Source organism: Glycine soja, chromosome 20 (genome assembly GCF_004193775.1).
Source record: "Glycine soja cultivar W05 chromosome 20, ASM419377v2, whole genome shotgun sequence".
NCBI lineage: Eukaryota > Viridiplantae > Streptophyta > Magnoliopsida > Fabales > Fabaceae > Glycine > Glycine soja.
The window spans coordinates 41924844-41950959 of record NC_041021.1 but is presented as its reverse complement, the minus strand read 5'-3'; the positions used below and the strand labels follow the sequence as shown (position 1 = coordinate 41950959).

At 31.4% G+C, this 26116-nt stretch overlaps 2 protein-coding genes across 3 annotated transcripts; one reads left to right on the top strand and one right to left on the bottom strand.

Moving 5' to 3' along the window:
• Positions 1 to 6358: 6358 nt before the first annotated feature.
• On the top strand, positions 6359 to 7541 carry LOC114402657 (EPIDERMAL PATTERNING FACTOR-like protein 5). Its single transcript, XM_028365309.1, has 2 exons — positions 6359 to 6645; positions 6779 to 7541. The coding sequence occupies exons 1-2, from the start codon at positions 6525 to 6527 to the stop codon at positions 7033 to 7035; spliced, it is 378 nt and encodes a 125-aa protein (XP_028221110.1). The 5' UTR covers positions 6359 to 6524; the 3' UTR covers positions 7036 to 7541.
• Positions 7542 to 21792: 14251 nt separating this feature from the next.
• LOC114403896 (VAN3-binding protein-like) lies at positions 21793 to 25452 on the bottom strand. Of its 2 annotated transcripts, none has more exons than XM_028367121.1 (7): positions 25050 to 25452; positions 24647 to 24769; positions 23576 to 24008; positions 23196 to 23432; positions 22986 to 23035; positions 22669 to 22726; positions 21793 to 22487 (listed from the first exon to the last, which is right to left on the bottom strand). In XM_028367121.1, the coding sequence occupies exons 1-7, from the start codon at positions 25359 to 25361 to the stop codon at positions 22273 to 22275; spliced, it is 1428 nt and encodes a 475-aa protein (XP_028222922.1). In that variant the 5' UTR covers positions 25362 to 25452; the 3' UTR covers positions 21793 to 22272. The 2 variants fall into 2 exon arrangements, with proteins under 2 accessions (XP_028222922.1, XP_028222921.1); XM_028367120.1 differs by having other exon boundaries at positions 24647 to 24772; positions 25050 to 25451.
• Positions 25453 to 26116: the final 664 nt, after the last annotated feature.

Genomic DNA, 26116 nt, shown 5'->3' with positions numbered 1-26116 from the left:
CAGATATCTCAAACTTGAGTTATGTCTCAATTAATCGTTAACTTCTATTTTATTCTCATATCTTAAACTTTAATTTTATCACAACTGATTTTTAAATTTTATTTTTTCAAACGTAACCATCATAATTTCAACTTCATCTCAATTAATCTTTAAAATTTATTTATTTTTAAATAGTCTCTTATATTAAATTCAGATTAAACTACTAACATAAAAAATCTTAATAATTTATTAGTTATATTTTTGAATTATTTTTCAAACAGTAACCATAATAAAAATTATAATTAAAAATGAAATAAAGACTTTTTTTATTGTTTCTTATTATTTTCTTTTTCCTACTTTTTTATTATATTTTAATAACAAGAAAATGATTTACAACAAACGAATAAGAAAAATATTAATGAATGATTGACGTTTAACATAAATAATATAACTCGAATTTGATATAAAGAAATATGTTTAAAAACTATAAATTTTAAGATTGAAATAAAAGTTTAAGGTGCCTATTTAAAAAGAAAATGATAAAGTTTAAAAATTAATTTGAATGGAATTAAAGTTTACGTTTTTGTGAATTAAATAAAATTTATGAATAATTAAGATTAAATTAAAATTTGAGGTGTCTATTTGTAAAAAGAATTTAAGTTTAGGAGAGTCAAGTGTTTTTTTTCTCCTTTTTAATAGAAATTAAATAACAAATGTTAAGTAACCTATTTGGTTGTTTATTTTACTTTTTTTAATTTGATATTTTATATTTTTAAAATTTCACTTTAATTTTTTTTATTTTAATTAAAAAGTTCAAAATAATCCTTCAATCATTACCATCCATTCTCTTTTTGGTTCTATCCATATTGCACCTTCCATCATTTTTTTTTCTCGAATCAAACATTCGAAGTCTTCTTCCCCAAATCCTAGTACAAGCCCCAAACCCATGGAAAAAAACGAGTTTCCCTACATTCGAAATGGTTTAGTTTGCTAGTCTCCTTGTAATTTGAGATGAGATTCTCCATTACCTTAACGTGAACCTGGAACGATGAAGTCACCCTTGTGAAACAATGTTAGACACCTGTTATAGTGAACGAATGCAATGCAACTTCTATCTTAGGCCCGAGCCGACAACATGGGATTAAACCTGAAGATGTTTGCGATCTGGGTTTCTCCATTGACAAAGATCAAATCTTGAGGTTAAGATCTCCTTATAAGATTTTTTTATTGAAGATATTTAACAAAGCTAAAATTCTCATTAGGGGATTAAACCGGAAGCCTAAAATAAGAAACCAGTTTTACTAATAAAGAAATACAAAAATATAAATAAATTAGAAAATATGTTTTATTCGAAAGAATAAAACAAAGAAAAAATGTATAATTTTTCCTCTCCATGTTTAGATAAGTGAAAAGAAATAAATAACATAAAAATAATTTTTTTTTGACGTAACATAAAAATATTTTTATACTATTTTTTTTTTAATTTTAACTCTACTATTTTTCTTAATATAAAGTTACTTATTGTTTTTAAAACTGTTATAAAAATTTATCCAATTTTTAAGAAATTAAAAAATGTGATAATTTTCTCATATTTCATTCCTATTTAGGGAGGAAAAAAAACTTCAATAAGTCCTACAAATACAACTCTCATCTTTCATATTTATCCTTTTAAAATAATAATGAAAAATTGATATATTTTCCACTCTACTTTAACGCGTAATGAAAGGTTTAATAATTTTCTTTTTCTTGATAATTAGTGAAACCTTACTTTTAATGTAAGTGTTGGGGATTTTAGTTTATAATTTTATAAAACTTCCGGTCAATTTTTTTTATAAAACTTTAATTTTCAATTCTATAAAAAGTTATTCAATATAGTCATTTTTAATTTGTTTTTTCCGAGTCATTATATAATAAAAAACTAAAGCGAATAATATTTTGTAAGAACATATATTAAAGTAAAGATTTTATGAAATTCATTCCTGTTTGGAACTATCGAGGATTCAAGGGTTTAGTTTAATTGTTTGAGTAAAATGTATGAGTATTTTAAACTGCTTAGTACTTATCTTATAAAAACTCTTGTTTGGATTTGCTTTCTAAAATCAGGTAATTTTTTCATTGTGTATAACTTTCTTTTTAATTTGTGTCGTGAGATTTTCACACTGAATAGGGTTCGTTTTGGGTAGATGCAAGTTTTGTATTTTTAAGTTCAATTTTTAAATTAAAACGTGTTTGGGTAAAATAAAGTTGAAATGATTTTTAGCTAATTTTTTAAATAAAAAATTGTAAATTTGATTTTTAATTTAAAAAATATTTTTCTTACATTTGATAATCTCATCATCATTGTTGTGATTAACACTCTACTAACAATCACCCTAAATAGGGTATAATGTTATTACTTAAATAATTTTTAGTTACACATTTTCTGTTAAAATATAATTTCTTCAAATGTCACACTGATTATAAAATTAGCCTGCCACTGAAACGAGTTCAAGAATCTTTTTCCACATCTTGAGAATTCAGCCAATTTCTATACTATTGTCTTAAATGCATGGTAGCCTCCTTTTTTTCCGCTTTCTTGTTTTTGGAGACATTTTGACCTTAATGCTTTGTTTGCTTTAGCTAAAAAGGAAAGAACGATTCTTTAATGGATAAAAAAAAATGATATTTTGAAATCTTTTACCGTTTCAAAGTACTTACATATAAAGTTTTACAGAGAATAAATGGATGAAAATGTTAATAGATATAAAAGATAAACTAGCAAAGATTCGTGTATTTGCATGAGTTATTTCCGTTTTGACGCATGTGTGATATATATGTATTTATAAAACTAAATATTTTTATTGAGATAAATATAATCAACTAATTAAGCTCTTCAAAATCGCAAAAAGAATGAGAGAAAATTCAAATAGAGATAATATATTTAATTATATATATATATATATATATATATATATAATTATATTTGTCTATGAAGGAAATCTATCTCAATTAATTGAATTAATTAAATATAATATTTGAATTATTATAAATCTTTAACAATTTTCAATTCCTATGAAAAGAAAGTATTTCCTTCGTTCCGTGAGAAAACATTGTACTAAGTTACTAACTATTAAGTTCTCTAACATGAGTATTTTTTCTCCTTAATTAACATAATCATGCAATACCAACAAATTATAAGAAAAATAGTTGTAACAAATACTCAAGAGATTAACATTTTTTTCCAAGTATTTTGAAAAAAAGTTTCGTTTAATATTTTTGTCCAAATATTTTGAAAAAAAAAGTTTCATTTAATAATTATAATGATATTATATGTCACGAGTATAAGAAAAATATTTTAAAATAAAGTTAATTTCAAAATTAAAGTTCCCGTATGTGAAGTTATTAAGCTTAGAATCAAAATATTATTTTGTAATAACTATATTAACTAATCATGTTTAAAATATTATTTAGTATAAAAAATTTAACCTTACAAAATTAATGTTATTCAACAAACACAAAAATTTATGAAAATTTATAAAATTATTTTATACGATTTATAAGTAAAAAATATTTTATAAAATTTAAAACTAAAAATAGAAAAATTAAATTGTTGAGTCTTAGGTGTCAAGTTGTCATGAATACTTTGAAAAAAATTATTATCCATAATAATTTTACTTGATTAAAGTAGGATTATTTTCCGTGAATTAAACTTGTGGTCGCTATCATAAAATAATATATTTATTTATGATATTATTGAATTTAAAACTTAAAACAATTTTGTTAATAAAGATATATTTTACTAAACAGTAAGTATATATATATATATATATATATATATATATATATATATATATATATATATATATATATATATATATATATATATATATATATATATATATAAGTGTAAAATATGATTTTGGTGTTGTATTTTGTATCAAACTTGAATTTAGTCGTAGAATTTCAAATTGATAAATTCGGTCATATACTTTAAAAATTGGGTAAATTTAATCTTTGTTAAATCGTTTGCCTTTCACTTGTTAGTGCGTATGGACTAAATATATTTATTTTTTAAAGTATAAGAATCAAATTTATCAATTTAAAACTATCACTGGAATCAAGTTTGATTAAAAGTTCAAACACAAAAAATATTTTTTAAAAATGATTTGTCGTTTATAATGGACCTACCTAACACAAGTAGAATTGTATCCAGTAAATAATATTTGTGGTCTTTTACATTAAAGAATTAAAATCAATTTAATGTATAATACTACATTTATTTTATAAAATATAAGACTAAACTGATTTGTTTAAAATTACAGAGATTTAAAAGATAAATGTATCATCAATATAAAAAAGGATAAAATTTATTTTTTTATTTAAAATATTTATGTAATTTTATACACATTTTTTAAACTTTTTACACTCTTAAATAAGAAAAAATAAAAATTTCTCTCTTTTTTCTTTTTATTTTCATCGTCTATCAAATAAATTAAAAACTCAACTTATTTTATATTACTTTTCATTAGAGAAAAAAAAATTGTGACATAAGTTGTGGCTTCTATATAATTAATGATGCATAAATAAACTAATGTCATATCTTGTGATTTTGAATGTTCGATTGAGTTTAAAAATGAATTAAACAAAAATAAATCCTTCAATTTGAAGAGATGCGATGAATTAAGTATCTGATTGTTCTAAATTTGAACAAAACCAATTGAAAATTAAAAAATATAATTCAAATTTTATTTAAATTAATTTTGAAAAAAAATTACATTAAAAAACATATTTTCATGCGAGAAATTACTTATATTTATAAACCAAATGGAGGATAGGTCCGACTCGAAATAGCTCATTTAAAACGAGTGGGGCGATAGCATTGGATCCAAATTATTTTCCAATATTCATTTCGTTTTATTTTATTGTTAGCTGCCCCTCTCAGAAAATGAAAACACGTTTACTTATACGTCTTACATGTCTATATCAGCAACACATATAATGTAATGAATTTTTTTTTAGAAGATAAATAACAATCATACTACACTTTATTTCTGGTACAAGAGATGAGCAAAAGAGAATAAAAAAATTAAATAAATGATGCGACATAATATATAGATTTAACTGTAATTTTGATTAGTTTCTTTTCTTTCATATATACTATTTTAATTATATAATTTTGGTTTAACTGTTAACTTAAGGTTTATCATTTATCAGATGCCGACATATATAGTAACGGGGACTAACAATTTTTTTTGGTGAAATATAGTGTATAACAAATGAATCAAAGTTATAAAGCTAAAATAATGAAAATTAAATTGGGAATTGAATTTAAAAATTAATGATAGTAGAATAACCAATATTACAATGAAGATGAAATGAAAGAAAAATGAAAATATGACTATTTTCTTAGTTTTCAAAGTATAAAGAAAAATATTAAGGGAGTTTTATTTCCTTATTTAGTTGAATGTGAATTATTATAAAATTTCTAATGTTTATTTTTAATTTTTATGAATAAAGAAAAATAAATAAATTACGAGAAACAATTAGCACAAAGTTGTTGTTTTTAATCTAATGATTACTGATATCGACTAAGGAAAAATTCTTCCTTTAAATATCTAAAACTTAGATTTAAGACACCAGCTTAAATAATTTCATACTAATTAATTCATTTGATTGATAAGATAATTTGATTGGAATGATTTTATCAACATGATTATCTCATAAGAATATTTTGAATGGAAGTGTTTACATAAATTGTTTAATTATTTCAATCATTTTTTTTTCACATTGAAGCATATGACATAACTATACTCATAAAAAACAAATATTGTTTAACAGAATTATATCATAAGTAAAATATTTGACAAATATTGTAAGACATGTAAAATTAAGTTTTTAGCATTAATGTGAATTTTCATTCAGAATGTTTAAATCCATGTGATATCGTAAGACGAACAAAAATATGATAAGTAATTCATTTTAATAATTATATATTATAAATACTCTAAGAGATATACGTATAATTTATTTAAGAGAAAATATGTTAGTAAAATAATTTAAATATTCATCCAATCAAAATTTATTATTTATATTAAATTTATAAATTTTTATGATAATTATTTTAAAGTTTATTGATTATTTTACACTATAAAATATATAGTGATTAAATTCTTTATTTATTTATTTATAAAAAGAGGGGGGCATGTAGGTGATAAACTGTACCATATTATAGGGATGAAATTAACACAAACATTTGACAAATGAGAGGGTTGTTTGAAGGCACTCCATAGAATTCACCAAGTTGGAACCCACCCTATCGCAATCATTCTGGACTCTGGTAGGGCCCATGCCCCCTACCCCTTTGGGCCTTTTTCCCTAATATCAAACACAAACAACTTCTCTTCTCTTTTGACTTGGACTTTCTCTCCCACACCACACCCACTCTCTCACGCAACACAACAATCTCCCTCTCTTCTGCAACAAAACAATAATAATACCACACACTCACATACATACACAACTTCCCTTCAACACCATCCTAGCTACTTTCTCACTCTTCAACACTCATGGGCGTAACGCGCCGCCGCAGACATCACCATCACTTCCATTGGTTGCAAATCTTCACCACCTTCACTTTTCTCTTCTTCTCTTCCACTTCAGCCATTACCACTCTCACCCCACATCCCAGTAAGTACACACTTCCACACAACACACGGAATTTTTTATTTTTTTTTAAATAAAAACCACCCCACTTCTTTTATCAACAACACACGCACGCTATAATCCTAACTTTCCAAAGAACTTACTATTTTTTTTTCAGGTGGTGGGGCAGTGAAGCAGCTTAACCGGGAAGAGAAACAAAATGGGTCAACGGTGGTGCCGGTGAACAGAGTGGTGGTGGAGGAGAAGAGGTTCGGCGGGCCGGGGTCGTCGCCGCCGTCGTGCAGATCCAAGTGCGGCTGGTGCAGTCCTTGTTTTCCGGTTCACGTTCCGGTCCAACCGGGTTTGATTATTCGCCTCGAGTACTACCCAGAAGCGTGGCGTTGCAAGTGCGGGAACAAGCTTTTTATGCCATGACGTTAATTAATTAATAGTATATATAAAAATCCTAGTACAAAAAAAAGAACACAAACGTTGTTAGTTGCCAGAACCGAACAGGAGAACATTGCAGGCACTACCAGCAGCCATCTTAAATTTTCCCCTTTTGGGTTTTTTCTTCTTTTTTTTTTGTTTTTTTTTATCTCAGTGTTGGGATGTTTATGAGTACTATGTTTATAGTATTATTAATGTTTATAGTTATTGATTTTTGGGTTAACCTTTCGAGGGAGGGTCAGACAGGAAGGGAGTGTTGGGAATGTAAGATATATGTTCAGGTGTGATTACCGAGAGGAATATCTTAAACCTTTCTCTGCTTTAACACACACTACACTACTACTTTTCTCTATATTTGTATATGATTTCATTTCATTCCCTTTTTGGTTTATGTTAATTTGTGGCACCTTGCATTACCCTACCACCCTCTATTATTACAAGGTTGTAAATTATAATTATGAGTAGCTAGTTTCTCTTCAGATTTGCGTTAATTCCATCTTTTTATTTTCTGTGCTTCCATCATGTGTAAGGTGGAATAGAGGTAGGGAAGGAAGGAGCATAATCTTTGAATGGGGCTGGGCTGGGTTAACTTGTTGAACTGTTCTTGTTTGTACTTGTAGTGGTTGAAGTTTATGGTACCTCACTGTTTCAAGGCACTTGCTAGTAGGTATCTGAGGTAGTATTCTTAATTTTTCTTTGTTTGGTTTTTAAACTGTTGGGGATTTATTATTACGTAATCTGATCTGTCTCATCGCTCTCAGTGGTTCTTCCTTAATTCATTGGATATTGATATTTAGTATTTACATGTTTTCTGCTCAAGTGTGTGAGTGTTGTTTTATTACGAGCACGCGCTGGTTCCCCCTTCTTCCCCCTTTCATTTTCCATTAAATGTGCACATGCCAACAAGTGGTGTTTTCATCTCTGCAGAAAGCAACGTTTGACACAGCAAGTTCAGTAATTGGTGAGAATGAATGAAGTAACAAATGGAACACAGTTTCTATATATGGGGCGTCTGTTTGTTTGTTTGTTTCATTAGTGTCAATGTGATAAAGGATGATACTTATTGTTTTTGCCCCGTACAGGTTGCTACTTATGATATCCTTGTTCAAATTCCACTCATTTTCTTTCTTATATAACTGATCAGGTGACTTAATATTTAACCTAATTAAGGGAATTCCTCGTTTTCACTTTCTGTTTTCAAACGTTAGTTCAAGTTTCCAACCGGCTAGAATGACCATTTAAACCCGAACCCTATTAATTCTTCCATGAGCCTCAAGTGCGAGTTGTTGTTGTACTCTGGAGTTAATGAATCAATTTATACAAGATTATTTTAATTTGATTAGTAACTTTTTGTTTGTATTTAAGATATCTAACTGTATTAAATGTTAAAAAAGAGAGCTTTACCTTTTACAATGCTTGTACTCATTTTAACCAGGATTTCTCAAAAAATATTGGTGTTATTGTACTTTGAAAAGTGTCAGTTAGTTCTTTTTTTAACTTTATTTACACAATTTTTTTTGAAAACTTACATTTCTTATTATATTATAAACAAATGCTAACAAGTGACTTATGGACACTAATTAAAAAACTAAGAAGTATAATTTTTTTTTTGCAAGAAAACCGAGAATTATGTTTCTCACGATTTTTGTTTGTTCTCTTATAATCTATACATATTCTTTTAATTCATTAATCAATATTTTTAAAATATTGGTTAACAAAATTCAATATTTTATAGTTAATCGGTCTGGCATTAATCTTCTTGCAATCACTCATTCGTTTCCTAAATCTCAGTGTTATGATTAGCAAAAAGATTTCATTTCAAAATTTCCAACTACTCCAATGGTACATGATATTTTAATTTTAATTATCAATGGAACCAATTATTTCTTTTTTAGTTTGCTTACATGACCTCATAATATTAGAAAGTAGAAAAAACCAAAAAATTGAACCTAAGCCTCATAATTCAAAATTGCGTATTGATGAAAACGCCATGCACATCTTCCTCCACCATATATACCATATGAATTATGAGACAAAACTTTGCATAAACAGGTTGACGAATGGACTAATGACGCACATCGAACGTGGGGGAGACAAATTATCCCTCTCTCACCTCTTTTCTTTTCAGAGCAAAATTAAAGTTTGATGTCTCTTTTTAATGAACCTAAACTAATAAATCCAAGATTAAGATGTGTGTGGTGTGGCTTTCATTTTTTCCCTAAAGTAAAGAAGAAGAAGAAGAAGATAATGGGCCAACAATTATGGATATATAATAGTGGATGACAAGTGAGTGACGACTCTTGCAACTAGTGGATGTTCTCCAATTCCAAAGCCAAAAAATAAAAATAAAAATGCAGTACACACACGAGGGGGTGAAAGCTCCTTTCTCTGCAATTGGTTTGAACAGAGATAACACAGTTGCTTTGGCTAGCTACCCCTGCTGTCAGTGTTGCTTGTATCAATTGAGGTAAAAGTAAAAACTGGCAAAATGAAAGCCCCCATTCACAAAATAACGCAACAAGTCACCCTAACAGGTCCCCCTATACCTATACCCATATACTTTGAAAACCCCCTTTCACTACTTACCACTCCCAAAACAGCAATGTAATGTGTTATTCCGATAATTATTACTTCCTTTTTTAAAAAAATTAAATTAAATGATGTTTTTACTTTTTGATGAAATACTGAAATATTTATTTTAATTTTATTCTGTAATAAATAATTTTATCTTGAAATATTTAATAATATATTCATTAAAAATAAATAAATAAATATATTTTGATAAAATTATTGATATTAATTTTCTTAAAATATTTATTTTCTTAATCTGTGTAAAAAAATCTTAAATATCAATTATCACGGGACCAAATAAGTCCTACTATACAAGTAAAGTACACAGATTTATTAAAAAATTCTTTACATGTAACATTTTATTAACATATTATTATATGTAACATTTTCCTTATAAAAAAAATAGGTGGCACAGATACACACACAACACAAATGTGCAGCCCAAGTAGTCTGCTTTTTCACGAGGCGTGGCAGTGTTGTTGTTTTTTTCTTCTCTTGCACTTATAATAATATGTCACAGTCCCACAGAAAAACATGTATTTAGTAGTTTTATCTTGGGGAGGGGGGGCTTTGACAAGACAGATTGACAATGATGTGGGGTGAAGGGATTTCTCCAAATCCAAAGGCCTAGTCAGGAATGCCCACTACACCACACATGACAGCACCCCCACCTTCAACAAAGTTTGGTTAGGTTTCTGAAAGAGAGAGAGAGAGAGAGGTAACTTAAGAAGTGATGTCTGATTTGACAGTGTTGTTGGGATTGCCGGTTAATTGGGATAGTATCAAAGTAATAAGAGCCTTCAACACTTTGGCTCATTAGACTCACATCTTTATTCCCATCTATCAAAAACCTTTCACTCAAACCTCTCTTCTCGTTCCATCATCATCATTCACTCACACCAGCTTCTGAGTTCTGTGATGAGATTGAGCATACATACATGCTTTGACATTTCATCTGCTATTGTTATTTCTAGGAAATTTCAATGTCAATGCAGTGGATTGCTTGTGCCTTTCTTTTTTTAATTTAAATTTGCTTTTTTTCTTTGCTTTAATTGAGGCTGTGCTAGTCAATGCAGAGGTTACAGCCTTACAGGACATAGTATTTAGAGAACGATTGCCTTCCGACCCACAAAAGAATAATCAGACAACATGTGAAGTGATTCGGATCCGTAAATTTGTTAGATACCAATGGCAGAAATATATATATCGATTGTCTTAATATTATGAAGTATTAATTGGACACCAAAAAGATAAAGTTGGTAAAGATCAATGTCTGGAAACATATATAACATTGAAAACGAAGTAGTATATTATTGTACTTCCACATATATAACGACTATTATTTAGCTCTCAAGTCTAAATTATTGAATGGAAAATAGAAGTATACTTGCCCCTAAAATGATGGTTTAGCAGCACCTGGACCCATACATGAGATGGGAGGCTTCTAGATTTAACTCAACTCCCACGAAAGTGTAATGAATGTCTCTTTCCATGTATAATATGGACCCACATTGTTGTAAATTAAAACAATTCCGATTTTCTTATACTCTCATTTTTGCAGTATTTCTTTCGTTATACCTTACTTTTATCTATCTTCTAACTTCTGATTTAATTTCCTTTTCCACGCTGGGTGTACTACTCCTTTGAGATGGAAGAAGATGTATGTGTTTTTAAATTTGGATCGATGGTTAAAATGATAAAAGACGCTAAATATTTACAGTTTGATGATAATAAAACATTGTATATGTATATTTGAAATATACAACTAAGAGAAATAGAGAAAAAAGAAAGATAAATTTTAATTTAAAATGCAATAAATGATAGGATGAAAGAGAGATAAACATAATGTTGTATAAATCATTGGACATGTATCACTTATCATTAATTAATCTCTATTGGTTACTGATAGTTTTTTAGGAGGGTTACTGATACGTTGTTAACTTGAAATAAAGAAGTTTATTCGAAATCACATAAACACTGGTAGTGAAATTAAGTAAATAGAAAAAGAATCACATTTGTCTTTTTCTTTTCTGTTATCTCTCTTAGAGATGCAATTAAAAGAAAACTATTTCTAATTTTTAAAACGATAATGCACAATTTTAGTTGATACTTCATTACGATTGTTAGTTCAATGTGCAAGAAACATGTGAAAGAAAACTTCTGAAGAATAGTATTTTTTTTAATACCAAAAAGTAATTAATTATTTCTGGGGTCCCCAGAACGTATACTCTTTTTTGTTTTTGAAAGACAATGAAAAATATATATTAATAACACTGATCAGTTTTTGCACCCCAGAACGTATACTCTTTAGTTGAGGTATCTTCATTTCCCTTTTCAACCTGCATTGCTGTGCAAAATCTGAAATATTTTGTTTAATCTGCAGTTGTTAATGGAAATCTTAAGATGTCTTCTCTCCACATATAATTTTTTTTCAAATTTTCAAAATATGCTGTGTTAATTGTCTCCGTGTCTAAAGAATTTTATGGCCAAGATATTTCTCAAAAAGAACATTAAAATCTTACTCATCATTGGGTAAACCATAATTCCTTCTTATTACAGTTATATAAAGGGATGAAAGTTAGTTAGAATAATTGGCATGGAAAGTTAGTTATTACAATTGTGTAAAGGGATGGAAGTTAGTTAGAATAGCTTGCATAGGAAGTTAGTTATTGTTATTAGTTAAGCTGGTTAAAACACCTTGTATATCCTCATTACCCATTAATAAGAATTTGAGAATTCACCTATTACTCATATCTCTTTGTTAATATGGTATCAGCATATATAAACCCTTTCCGCTTTCTTTGATCCTTTTCTAGCTCTTCTTCTCCTATTCTTTGGTTCTTCGAAGTTCTCTCATGGGTGCCATGGATGATTCCAATCTTTTTCTCATACAACCAGTGATAATCCCGGATTGAGTCTTGTGACTTATCCTCTATCTGGAGAGAATCATAATTCTTGGAAGAAAGCCATCAAGATGGCACTTCTTGGCAAAAATAAGTTTGGTTTTATGGACGGTTCCATTCTTGAACCTCCATTGGAGCACTCCAGTCATGCTTTATGGCAGCGAAATGATAGCATCGTTGCATCTTGGTTTCTCAATTATCTTACAAAAGAGATACATATAAGCATTCTCCACTGTTCCACTGCTTAAGCCATTTGGAATGATCTTAAAGAAAGATTTGAACAGAGAAATGGTCTCTTGATTTTCCAGTTGAAACATGAACTAGCAACCTTGCAACAAGGTTCTATGTCCGTCTCATCCTATTATTCCAAGCTGCGATAAATTTGGCAATCAATTTCTGAATTAAAGCCTGCACTTTCATATACCTACAACGGCATCCGTCCTTGGCACGACTATGCGCAGATGGAGTATGCCATGCATTTCTTGATGGGCCTCAATGAATCTTATGGTTCAATTCGAGGTCAGATTCTTTCTATGGATCCTTTCCCCTCTATTAATCGCATTTTTTCTCTAGTGGTTCAAGAAGAAAAACAAAGAGAAATTGGTGCTTCTGTTTCTGCTTTCAACTCCACAAATGATACTTCACAATCTCATGCCTTTGCTGTCAAGGACTCCAAATATCAGTTTGATCACAAGTTTAATGCTAATTCCAAGAATAGAATCGACCCCTTTGTGCACATTGTGGTCTACTTGGCCATACTCAAGATAAGTGCTTCAAGTTACATGGTTTTTCCCCAAATTACAAGAAGAGTAAGCCTTCTTCTTCTAATACTGAAAGCAAAACAGTGAATCAAGTCTCAACACCCAATTTTGTTCCTGATTTTCATCTCACTGCCCAATAATATGGCTAACTCATGAGTTTTCTTCAAGCACAAACTTCAAATGTTGTTATTCCCAATATTGAGTCTTCTAACACTGGTATGGTCTTGTTTGCTTCTTTAACTAAGTTTCCTCAAAATTGTTGGATTGTTGATTCGGGTGCAACCACTTACATTGTTTGTTCCATTGATCTCTTTGATTCCTATCAGTATGTGCCAAATCGTATAGTTAAATTGCCTAATTATGCAATAGTTTCAGTCATTGTAGTTGGTATTGTGCATTTATCTCCTTCTTTAACTCTGCATAATGTGTGTTTTATTCCCAATTTTGCCTTTCAGTTAGTGCACTCCTTACCAATTCAACTTACTCTATTTGTTTCTCTTCAAATCAATTTGCCATATAAGAAATGCCTCATTGCAAGAAGATTGGTAGAGGGGATCTCCTTCAAGGACTTTATGTCTTGAACCTCAAGGATACTCATTCCACTTACAATGTTTCTGTTTCTAATTCTTGTATAAATGTTGTTTCCAATACTTGTACTCAGACAGTGTTTTGAAAGTTCTGAGTAATAAAATTCTTTTTTCCATCCTTAATGAGTTTTCCACAAAAAGTTGTTATGTGTGTCATATTGCTAAGTTTCGTAGATTATCTTTTCCTTTTGTTAATAATGTTTCTGATAAGCCCTTTGATTTGATTCATTGTGATATTTTGGGACCTTATAAGCATTCAACTTATGCTAATAATCGTTACTTCCTAACAATTGTGGATGATTGTTCACGATTTACATGAATTTTTTTGCTCAAAAATAAATCTAAAGCACCAACTATGATAATGCAATTTTTTGCAATGGTAAAGACTTAATTTGCAGCTTCAATCAAATGTCTAAGATCAGATAATGCTAAGGAGTTAGCTTTTACAGACTTCCTAGCATCTCAAGGGACCTTACATCAGTTCTCTCAACAAAATTATGTTGTTGAGAGGAAACATCAACATTTACTTCATGTTGCTAAAGCACCAGTCCAAGGTGCCTATTACTTTTTGGGGAGAGTGTGTTATTACCTGTTACTTTCCTTATCAACAGATTTCCTTCACCATTGCTGAAACAAAATACTCCATATCAAGTTCTTCATGGTTCTGCACTTGATTATTCCATTTTGAGATCTTTTGGTTGCCTTGCCTTTGGAGCTAGTTTAGCTTCTGAGAGGAACAAATTTTCTCCAAGAGCAGTTCCCTCTGTGTTTCTTGGTTATCCACAAGGATTCAAGGGGTATAGGTTGTATAACTTGCAAACTAGGAGGTTTTATGTTTCAAAGGATTTAGTCTTTCATGAGAGCATTTTCCCTTTTCAAACTTTACCCAACTCATCTCAAGAACCTGATTTCCTTAGTGAATTAGCTATTTCCTTACCCATTCCTGAACCTATAACCTCAAACATTCAACCTAGAGCCATTGAATCCAATACTTCTGAACCTGATCACCCTATTCCCCATGACACAAGTGATCTGCCTATTCAGTTATCTGATTCTACAATTGATACTACCATTGGTGCATCATCTACATTGTCTTCTCCTCCCTTAAGAAGATCAATTAGAACATCAAACCCTCCATCTTATCTTTCTGACTATATTAGACTGCAACCTAGACAAAGATCTCATCCTATCCAGGACCATTGCTCTCTAGTCCATCTCAACCCTATTTATAAGGACTTCATTGCTCAAGTTTCCACTACTTATGAGCCACAATTTTATCATCAAGATGTCCTTTTTCTAGAATGGCGCCAAGCCATGACAACTGAGATCAAAGCTTTAGAATCTAATAACACATAGACCTTAGTTCCCCTTCTAGCAGGAAAACAATGCATTGGCTGCAGATGGGTGTATAAGGTGAAATTCAAACCTGATGGCACTGTGGATCGCCACAAAGCCAGATTGGTAGCTAAGGGCTACACACAGCAGGCTGGCATTGAGTTTTCTGATACTTTCTCCCCAGTTGCTAAACTTACATCAGTTAGAGTTCTTTTGGCTGTTGCAGCTGCTAAAAATTGGTCCATCTTACAACTTGATATGGATAATGCTTTCCTTAATGGCAATCTATTTTAGGAAGTATATATGGAACTTCCAATAGGGTAGAATTCAGTTGATAAAACTCTTGTTTGCAGACTCAACAAATCCCTTTATGGCCTTAGACAAGCTTCTAGACAATGGTTTTGTAAATTTTCAACAACATTAATTGCTAATGGTTTGTCTCAGTCAAAGAATGACTATTATCTCTTTACCATTGGCAAAGGTGCTTCCTTGGTTATCTTGTTAGTATATGTAGACAATATTCTACTTGCTGGCCTAAGTGTTGCATGTGTTCATTCTATTCAGGCCAAACTTCAAGCTCTATTCAAACTAAAGATCCTTGGTCCCTTAAAGTACTTTCTGGGACTAGAAATTGCAAAAGTCCAACAAGGGCATTGTACTGACTCAGCGTAAATATGCTTTTTCCATGTTAGAAGATATTGGCTTCCTTGGGTGCAAACCATTTTTTCTTCCAATGGATCCAAATTTAAAGCTCAACATGCTTAATGGTGAGTTATTGATTGATCCCTATTTGTACAAGCGCTTACTTGGTCGCCTAATGTATCTAACTATTTCAAGGCCAGATATTACATTTGTTGTTAACATATTGAGTCACTACATGCAGAATCTAAGGACACCTCATCTAGATGTTGTGCATTATCTCCTCCAATACATCAAAGGTACTCCAGGGTCTTCATTTTCCAACAAGCAATTCCTTCAATTTGTCTGCCTATGCAGATGCTGATTGGGGAGGATGCTTGGACACACGCAGATCAACATGGTTCCAGTGTGTTTCTAGGAGATACTCTAATATCATGGGAAAAAAAAAATAACCCACCATGTCTAAGTTTTCTGGTGAGGTAGAGTATCGGACATTCTCCTTAATATCCAGTGAAGTGATTTGGCTAAAAAGACTTTTACTGCACTTTGAGTTTACTATTCCTTCTATCATGCTTTTCTGTGATAGCAAATCTGCCATAGATCTAACATCCAATCCAGCTCACCATGAACGATCGAAACACATTGATATTGATTATCATTTCATTCGTGAGTTAGTGCAGTCCAACATCCTCAAGCTTGTTCATGTGAAATCTCAGCACCAAGTTGCAGATGTCTTCACAAAGCCTTTACTACTTCTAGCTTGCTCTTCCTTTATCCGCAAGTTGGGACTCATTAACATTTACTTTCCAACTTGAGGGGGTATTACAGTTGTATAAAGGGATGAAAGTTAGTTAGAAGAACTAGCATGGGAAGTTAGTTATTACAGTTGTATAAAAAGATGAAAGTTAGTGAGAATAGCTGACATAGGAAGTTAATTACTGTTATCAGTTAAATTGGTTAAAACACTTTGTATATAATCTTATATCTCTTCATTACCCATTAATAAGAATTTGAAAATTCACCTATTACTCATATTTCTTAATTAATACTTCTCTCAACAAGTGACTTTCAAATTAAAACTAATATTACAAACTTGAACTTTTATTAGTAATAATTACAATTGCAATTTGTGAAAATAAAATTAGACCAAAGTAAATGTTAGGTGACCTTGAACTCTCAAGGGTATGTTGCCTGGCTTCTTTTATGTTCCTATGCTAAGGTGTAAGGGGAAAGAAAAACTAAGTTGATTTTTTCGGACTTTAATTAATTACTAACTGTTTACATAGGATACGAGCTAAGAACATGTAACTCCGATTTCTGCATGCATAGGGCATCTCTGACACAGTGAAACATCACATTGCACCCACTCCTCTTGTTTCTTGGAACACTTGTCGCTTGTCATCAATCCACGAAGAGTTGATAACCATAGGAAAATTCAGATTCTTTATGGACTGTATGCCAAAACCCCACTTAATTAATTCACCTTCTAAATTTTGTCTTCATGAAGCTATCCGAATCTTCCCCGCATGCAAGGCAATTACTAACATTGCCCGCAAGGAGGGTTCCATACCCATATTCCAATGCATTATCAATAGATACTTTTATATGCGGGTGCTGCGACTCATCATAAGGTGTAATGAGGAAATTTGATTTCTTAAACGAGTCACGAAACACATTATACAATTAAAAGAGAAAAAGCATAAAAAAATCGAGATGTAAAGAGGGGGTTTGGGATCCCACGTGAACTAAAAATAAAATAAAATTATATAAACGAGAAACAACTTATATTTTATAAGTTAGATTTATACGGTTAAATTAGACTAAAAATTAAAATTTTAAAACAATATCAATTAATGTTAGTTTTTTGTTGGGTCAGAGGGGTCATAGCTTCCAACCCAATGGATCAGGTATATATGAAAGAAGGATATTCATTATTATTATCATGCTAAAAAAAAGGATAACTGTTATTATTTCCTTTAATTTTAAAAAATTGTTTTTGAAAGGTGTATGTATGAAAAATAAGAAATAAAAATAATTATATAATATTAAATATGGTGTAAATTATTTAACGTTTAAACAAAAAGTTACTATATCAATAACACATCAATTATTGCTGTTCTGACTAGTTTGCTCTGAAAAGATGTACAAAACACTAGCGATATTAGCTAAGTGAAAATATTATATAGAAAAATATTGATAAAATAATGAAGACTATTAAATAATTTAATAATCTAATAATAATTTGGTCAATTGTAATTGTCAAATGTTTAAGTGATTATGATCTTCAGGAGTTTATGCAGGATACTTTTGTCAGAAATGTTAAGTAGAATTTTGATTTTTAAAGAACTAATGTTAAAAAAAAAATTATATTTAAGAATTATAATCAAAGTTGATTATAAAAATTATTTCAAAATAAATTTTGTAACTACAACACGTGTTCTAAAATTCATGTTAGAAAGTTTGGGTATGGAATAAAAAAAATTATTTTATTTTTGACCCTTTGTTATAGTTTTTTTAAAAATATATATATTAGCTATTTTAAAAAAAAAATAAAACTTTTGTTTAAAATTCATTCTTTTTTATTTTTAAAAATAAATATACATTAAAAAGAATTTAAAAATTGATTACAATTATGTTATTTTGACAATTTTCTCATAAAATCAATCGTTTCTTTTATTAAAAAAAAATATTTCTATGATGTTAAACAAACATAAATTAGCTAGGGTGTTTTGGAAATAAAAAAAAAGATATGGGATGGGAATAGCAAAAATGGTTACAACTCTATCAGGCTAGCCCAATTTTCTAAACGATTTAGTGATTTCATGCCCAAGCCAATTGTTTTGGTGGCTTCGTTAAAAACTTTAGCATCTACGGAAATAACAAGGGCTCTAAAAGTGATGTTAGTGGGCTTCTGCTCAAGATACAACATATTAGGTACTTATTATATCCACTCTCCTTTTCTAAGTAAATAAGGGAGTGTATTTTTTGGAAAAAAATTAAAAAGGAGAGTGGATAAGCAAAGAAGGGCAGTGGATATAGTAACTGCCCAATTTTATCACAATCGTGCAACCAACCATAAGGTATTGTTTGGGTGAAAATGTATTCACTCTTGCCTCTTGTACACTTTGATGTTGTATTTCAACTACAATTGTTTTTGGCAAGGCACAAAAAACCGAGAACCAATTAACAAGAAATTTAATGAATGTCCTACAATTTATGCAAATAATTTTCGTAGTTTTTTTTTTCCCTTTAAAGAAAGCCCGAAGACCAAAGACAAACTACACTACCATGCTTTCAGACTTCAGAGGTTATAAACCAGAGAAAATAGAAGAACAAAAGAAAAACATTTTGTGGTATCCGGCATTGAATGAAATAACAAATAAAGGAGAAAATATAGTAAGAAAGTGGTTAATTTGAGAACAGGAATTATATAAAACATTTCTTTTATTAAATACAAGATATGCCTTAAATAAATACTAAGAGATGGATTTTGTTTTATCTATAGGAATAAGAAAACAAGTATCAAAGGTTGATTTATAACAACTCATATACTATATTCAGTTAACTGAGTTAGACTTCCCATGATACGCAAAAGAGATAGATTTGTAACAGACCTAATGAAAGTGTTTATGAATGTAATACAATAAGATAAAGGTTATTTATACAACAAATGTAAATCAAAGAGAGAGAAAAAAAAATGAGAGAGAAAAGGATGAGATGTACTCAATGATGTGAATCATGTGATAGAAAAAGATTTTTCTTTTATATAAATTATTATATGAGTTGTAATGCAAATAATAGAATTCATATAATAAACCACTCAATGTATTATTGTGAATATATATTTTTTTATTTGTGAGAATTTAAGATTATGTCTGGGAATTTATAATAACTCAATACATATTTTATTTAACTGATTGAGATAGACCTTCTTAACAAATTATTATCGTGAATATGAAATCACATTAAGATAGCAATATTCAAGTTATATACAAAAAAATGACTGAAGAGCTACAAACTCATGCAATTTTTTATAAGAAACACGGGTTCACGACTCAAACGTTAAAATGAAATAAAAAAAAAGAATATTTGTTTAGTATATATTCTAAATAAATAAAAAATAGACGTACACGAATTCTCTTAATAAAAACCATCAAATTGTTAAAAGAAAAATAACAATCGCTACAAAAAAAATATTAATCTAAAGTACTAACACTCATAGGTATTAGAGACTTATTTTCAAAAATATTTTCAAAGAAAATATTTTTAAAAGTTCAAGGCAGGGCCGGCCCAGGGCCCATGACAATTTGCGAAGAAAACATAATCTGATAAACAATATCCTCTTTTTTATTATGCCATACGAATTTAAAAGTCATTTGGTAAATTAAACTTTTTCCCCTTCATCATCAACTAAACAAGTAAAAAGGAAGTTTTATTTTTCTTATTTTAAATAATTGAAAAATATGTATTTTTTTTTTTACTTCATTCCTCTTTATTTTTTCTCACGATGAAACAAAGTGTAGGTACATAATTGATAAAATATGAATATTAGAATAAAATGCATCCGAATCTCGTCCTAGTTTCAAAATTAATATATTCTGGTATATTAACATATTTGTTGGGAAATCTATTCGAATCCCAATTAAAATTAAAAGTATATATAAATCATACAAAACGACTACCATATCTATTTTGTTGTACAAAAAAGAGGGACAGATAATCATGCAATGTGGATATTAAGTTCATATATACTTATATGATTTTAAATATGTAAACTTTGTCACTTGTTTTAAAATATGATTAAAAAATGGCATAATTTTCAGAAAGGTAACGTTGTCAAACCCACAAATACTTTCTTTTCATAATCGTATGTATCTTTCAGAAACCCACAAATACTTTCTTTTCATAATCGTATGTATCTTTCAGAAACCCACAAATACTTTCGATCAGTATGTTGTCAAGCCCATAAAAATTCAACCCTTAGCTCAGGTGGGATGTAAAAGACATCAGATATTAAAGTTGGGCTTTTAATTGATGAGTTTGGGCTTGACTCTTCTGTGTCACCCACGTCAAGTTTGAAAAATAGCCCTTCAGCAGAAGCAATGGCATTTTTGTTACAAAAAGCGGAATAAGAATGGTAGGGGACTGTAGTAGTTTTTTTCTTTTTTATTCATGAGAATTAACCAAAGTGTTAAGGATTTATAATAATTCACATGTCCTGACCTAGATCCACTTAACGTAAGAGTAGGGATTCAAATGAGTCTTAGTCAAATCGGTCACCAGAAAATTTAGTTTTCAAATATGAACTTTATTAAAATAAATATGTTGGGCATTTTGTTAGTCATGTGTGGTTGAAAGTGACCAAAGTCAATAAGTCATAAGAAAGTGACATACCAAATTTCATATCAATTACATTAGAATCGTACAAAACAGTTGCTGTTTTAAACTGTAAAAGCATGTGAATATTATGGATATAAACTACACTAAATAGCTTATGAAGGAATTGTTCTATTATTTTGAATCAGATTCTAAAAAATAGCTTATATAGGGCAATGAAATACATCCAGTTAATTAAATTCTAAAAAATATGTTAATTTAATAATTTAAATAAAAATAAATTAACAAAAATAAAAAAGCAAACACTACTATCTTCTAATTAAAATTAAAACACACCAGCTAATCAATTCATTTGACGCTGTTAATAATAACTTTATTTAATTGTCTTATCATCCTATCTTGCATCAATACTCTCGTTGCTCTTTTCAATTTATATTTAACGAGAATAAACTTATTCACTAGTCATATTCATTACACGTAAGTCTCAATTTTTCTTACTGCTCTTTTACAATTTTCATATTCTGTGATGCACTTGAAAAATAAAATAAACAAAAGTGGGAGTCCACGACAATGATGGCTCTCGTTGTGCAAGAATATAGTTGGAAAGAATTTCCATAGATCCAATCCAAGAGACTACGCCCAGAAATTTTTTATTGTAAATAATAATCACATGAAAATCTAGACTTTTGACCACTTTTTTTTAAAGTCCAAACCCAAATGTACAAACAAGGGTATACTTGTCCTTAAACATTATACTTCCCCTCCAATATGATGATTCTTTCCTCTTCTTTTTGACTAACCCTCCCCCCAAGTCCAAGATACCCCCATACCCATTTTCTTTCCAGAACAATGGAGGAACAAAAAGCCAATTGCTTCACATTGGGCTCACTTCAGTTCAAATATTTAGCTTTCCTATTAAAAAAAAAATCATCCAGATCCCCAAGAGTAAAGTGTGATGACCCCATTTGGCATTAACTTTGCCTTTAGTTTTTTAACCTTTTTACAATGTACAAAACATCAAGTATAATGCTTTACTAATACCACATTGATTGATCCTCCTACTCCCCCCTTGCCAAAATTTCCTCTCCCTCAAATTCTGTTTTTGTTGTTCTTTTCTGTTGCAATGGAGAGAAGCCTTGAAACACCTTGAGTCCACACATTATATTCTCTTTGATTTCTGCATTCAAATTCCACAACACCACGCATCACTGTTTTCAACCCAAAGTAGCGGCGATCCTCACCACCTTCAAGCAAGTGGCGACCAGGCCATGCGGGTACATCTTTGATCACTTCAAGCACCACATCTGTTGAATGAAATTCAAAAGATGGATACATATATTAAAATTAAAGAAGAACCAACCCTTTTGATCTTTCACAACTTTAGCTATGACTTTCACAAATCCCCAAAACGGAACAAGACCCACCTCCAAATCTGTTGTCAAATAATTAAGAGTTTGCAGCAAGACAAAAGTAATGAAAACTCACTCTTTTTCTTTTTTGTGATGGTCCCAGCAACGTGCCTGCTCTTCATTTTCAATACAACCTTCACAAAAAAGAAAAGAAAAGAACCTCCAAAGAGTTAAAGGTTGCAGTTTGCTAAGGAACCATAGTAAGCTAGATCCCCTCACTTCATCATACAAAAGGCCCCCGCCTCTTAACTTTTCCACAATCATGTTTAAAACATATCATTAACAGTTTTAATACCAACTGATGCCCAAATAATTACGTGGTTATTAGTTATCCTATGAAATAAAAAGTACATCATTCTGGAACACGGGTAAAAAACAAAATTATACACTCACCTGATTCATCCTGTTTATATACACAGAAACAACCTTCCAATGAAGATCACCTGCACACAATTCTCTCATCAAATCAAATCCCTTTCCAATGACCAACTATAACCTTAAAAAATGTCATAAGCCAAACCAAAAATGAAAATGGAATCTCTGTTTTTCTCAAAGACAAAGATGTAACATAGGAAGGTAAATTTGATGAAATATATTCTATACCTTTGCGTGTGCGTTTGAGGAGTTCACAACCTCTGGCTAATAATTCTCTACTGCATATACCCAAGAAATTTTCTTCTGGGACAAGTTCACCACTGAAGCTACTATTAGAATTTCCATTACTTGCATTATTGTTATTAACTCCACCAGCTGCCAAATTTTTCTCCACAGGAATCACTGCTGCAATATTCCACACTTCCTTCAGGGCCCTCGCTTTCAATGTGGCAGCCCCACGCAAAGCTGCAATTCAATTCCACACCACAAAAACACACGCGCCAAAATATCAACACACAGATTTTCCATCAAAATTCACACAAATTTCGCAGAACACAATGTTCCTTCTATGTGTCATTCACACTTCATTATCATAACTTAACCCGTACCTGTCGCAGCCGCGGCAGTTAGAGTCATGATATCACCGGCGGATCTCACATTCACGGCGGAGCTAACCACCGACGCAAGGTGCTCACGCTCCGCCCCCATAGCCTCCGCCGCCTCCACGCACTGCGCCGCCACCAGCGTCGCTGCCGACGCCACCGCCATATCGGTCTTCGCCATCTCCTCATCTTTACCAGTCCCGGACGTGGCAGCGGTCGCGGCGGCAATTGCAGCTACTGCCGCAGCAACTCCGGCCACCGACACCGCCGCGTGGAGCTGAGCATTGTGCGCCCTGGTCTCCTCTTTCTTCTTCTCCTTCCTGTCCTTGAGCCACCTCCCCACCGTCTTCCCGCCTCCGGCGCCGCCAGGTGCGGCGCCGGGCGCGGTGGTTCTGAAATTAAGACTTAAAGTGCTGGCAATATTGTTGGTGCGGGTGTACTGCAGAGAAGATTTCGTAGAAGGCATTGGCACAAAACGGAATAGGAAAAAAAAAATACAATAAAAGACATTAACGTATTAATCTTAAAATATTCGCTTGGTGTTGTGTCTTCCACCAAGACAAAGGTTGTAACTAACTATTCGCACAACGTGAATGTCATTGCCACGCCTGGGTTAAAGTTAAACTCACCACCACCGGCGTATGTAACGTTAATGCGGCAAGGTAAGAGGGACGAAGTTCGACGCTGTGCGTTGCTAAATTTGGATATTCAAGGACATTCATAGGTGCTACTCGACGTGGCTGTTCTAAGCAATTCTAGTAACCAATTAGAACAAAGCCTAAAAATAGATGATCCAATCAATTCATCCTTCACACGCTTTCTGTTAAATTTAATCATCCCTAAATAGATTGTTACCATGTTAAACTAGTAGTATTATTTAATTTAATAATCACTATTATGCTTGTTTAGTATAATAAGATTGGAGGGAAAATGATTAAATTAAAGGGGGGTTGGGGTTGCTTTGGTTAAAGAGAAAGTTGAGAGACATGGTTGGTTATAACCGAGTGGTGATGTTTTTTTGTTTTATGGTTTAGGTAAAAAGTTAAAGATGGTGTATGTAGTAATGTAGATATGTACCTTGATATCGTCGATTTCAGAAGGAGAAACAGGAGGGCTATCGGTTAAGGAACCACAACTTTGGGTTCCGTTAAGAGGGCCACTGCTATGAGAGAGTCTCCCTGAGGTTCGTGGAGATACCTCCTGCTGAGAATAGAGAAATCACACCACAATAAATGCTTTTAGATTGCTGCACACCAAAACAGAGTGAACTAAACAAACAAAAACACGTGAAGACAAAAGAAAGCTAAAAACCAAATAGCTTGCTTTGTGCCACTGACAAAAACAACACTTCTGCAGTCCATTCTTTCAGGTGTTTTTTTTTCTTTTTTGCAGGGCACTGGGATACGATTCAAGTATTCAACCCTGACATGGAAAAATAAAAAATTAATACTACTATGCTGTGTTTGGATGGAAGGCTTACGGATTGTGACATGATTCGTTCCATGACCATTTGGGAGGTTTCTGAGGAGGCGAAGGAAAAGGGGTTCCCGGAGACGGTGGCGGAGGCTTCCTCGGCCTCGCCGGCGATGTCTTCCGGTATGGCGATGACGGCGGCGCCATTGGAGAGGGTGACCTTAGAGAGCGCCGGAGAGAGAGCCTTGGAGACTTCGAGGGCGGAAACGCTCCAGGAGCGGGAGAGGAACTCCATGGGCTCCCGCGGCGTCTCCGGCGGCCGGAACATGCCGGAGTGAAGCGGGTCGGGTCGCCAGGGCTCGGTTTGGGCTTTGTCCATTCTGAGAGAGAAAGAGAAAGGAAACTGAAATGATAGTGTGGGAGTTGAAAGGGAGAGAGAGAGAAACGAAGTGTGGTGAAAGTTAGGGGTGCGGTGTTTATAAAGAGAGAGGGGCAGTGAGTGGAAAAAAGAAAAAAGGTTTATACAAGAGAGACAAAGCAGCCGATTGTATTCTATTCTATTCTATGTCAGTCAGTCTTCCTCAGTCCTCATAAAAAAGGTCAAAATTTTGCATCAAAAAAGAAACCAACAAAATGTATTAAAGCACAAAAAGGATCAGGATTAGATGACATGATTATAGAAATGACAATCAACTTGAATTAGATATTTGTCTAATACTACTAAAGCCATCTTATTATTCCTTCATAGTAATATTCTTTTTCTCATTTTTTCATTATGTGCTCTTCTCTTTCTTGTCTTCTAATCTCTTTATTTATTTGTATAAGCTATACTGATTATTCTTTGATGCTCGATTATGTTTATTTTTCTTTTAAGGGTCACGTGTTGTTATAATTGTAAGCTTGGTTACTTTAGTGGCAGTAAGGTTGTTATTTCGTGATTGGATCATCCGGAACATTAATAATAAATTAAAACGGTTTCACTAGTTAAAAATAAGATCAAACAATGATTTCATTAACTTTTTTTTTGTTACAATTTAAAATGATTAGTTTTCTTAAAGTGTTAATTGTCCGTGTAAGCCTGCAAGGAGTGTGCTGGATGTCAGTTATGCAAAAATGTATTGTATATTTGCATCT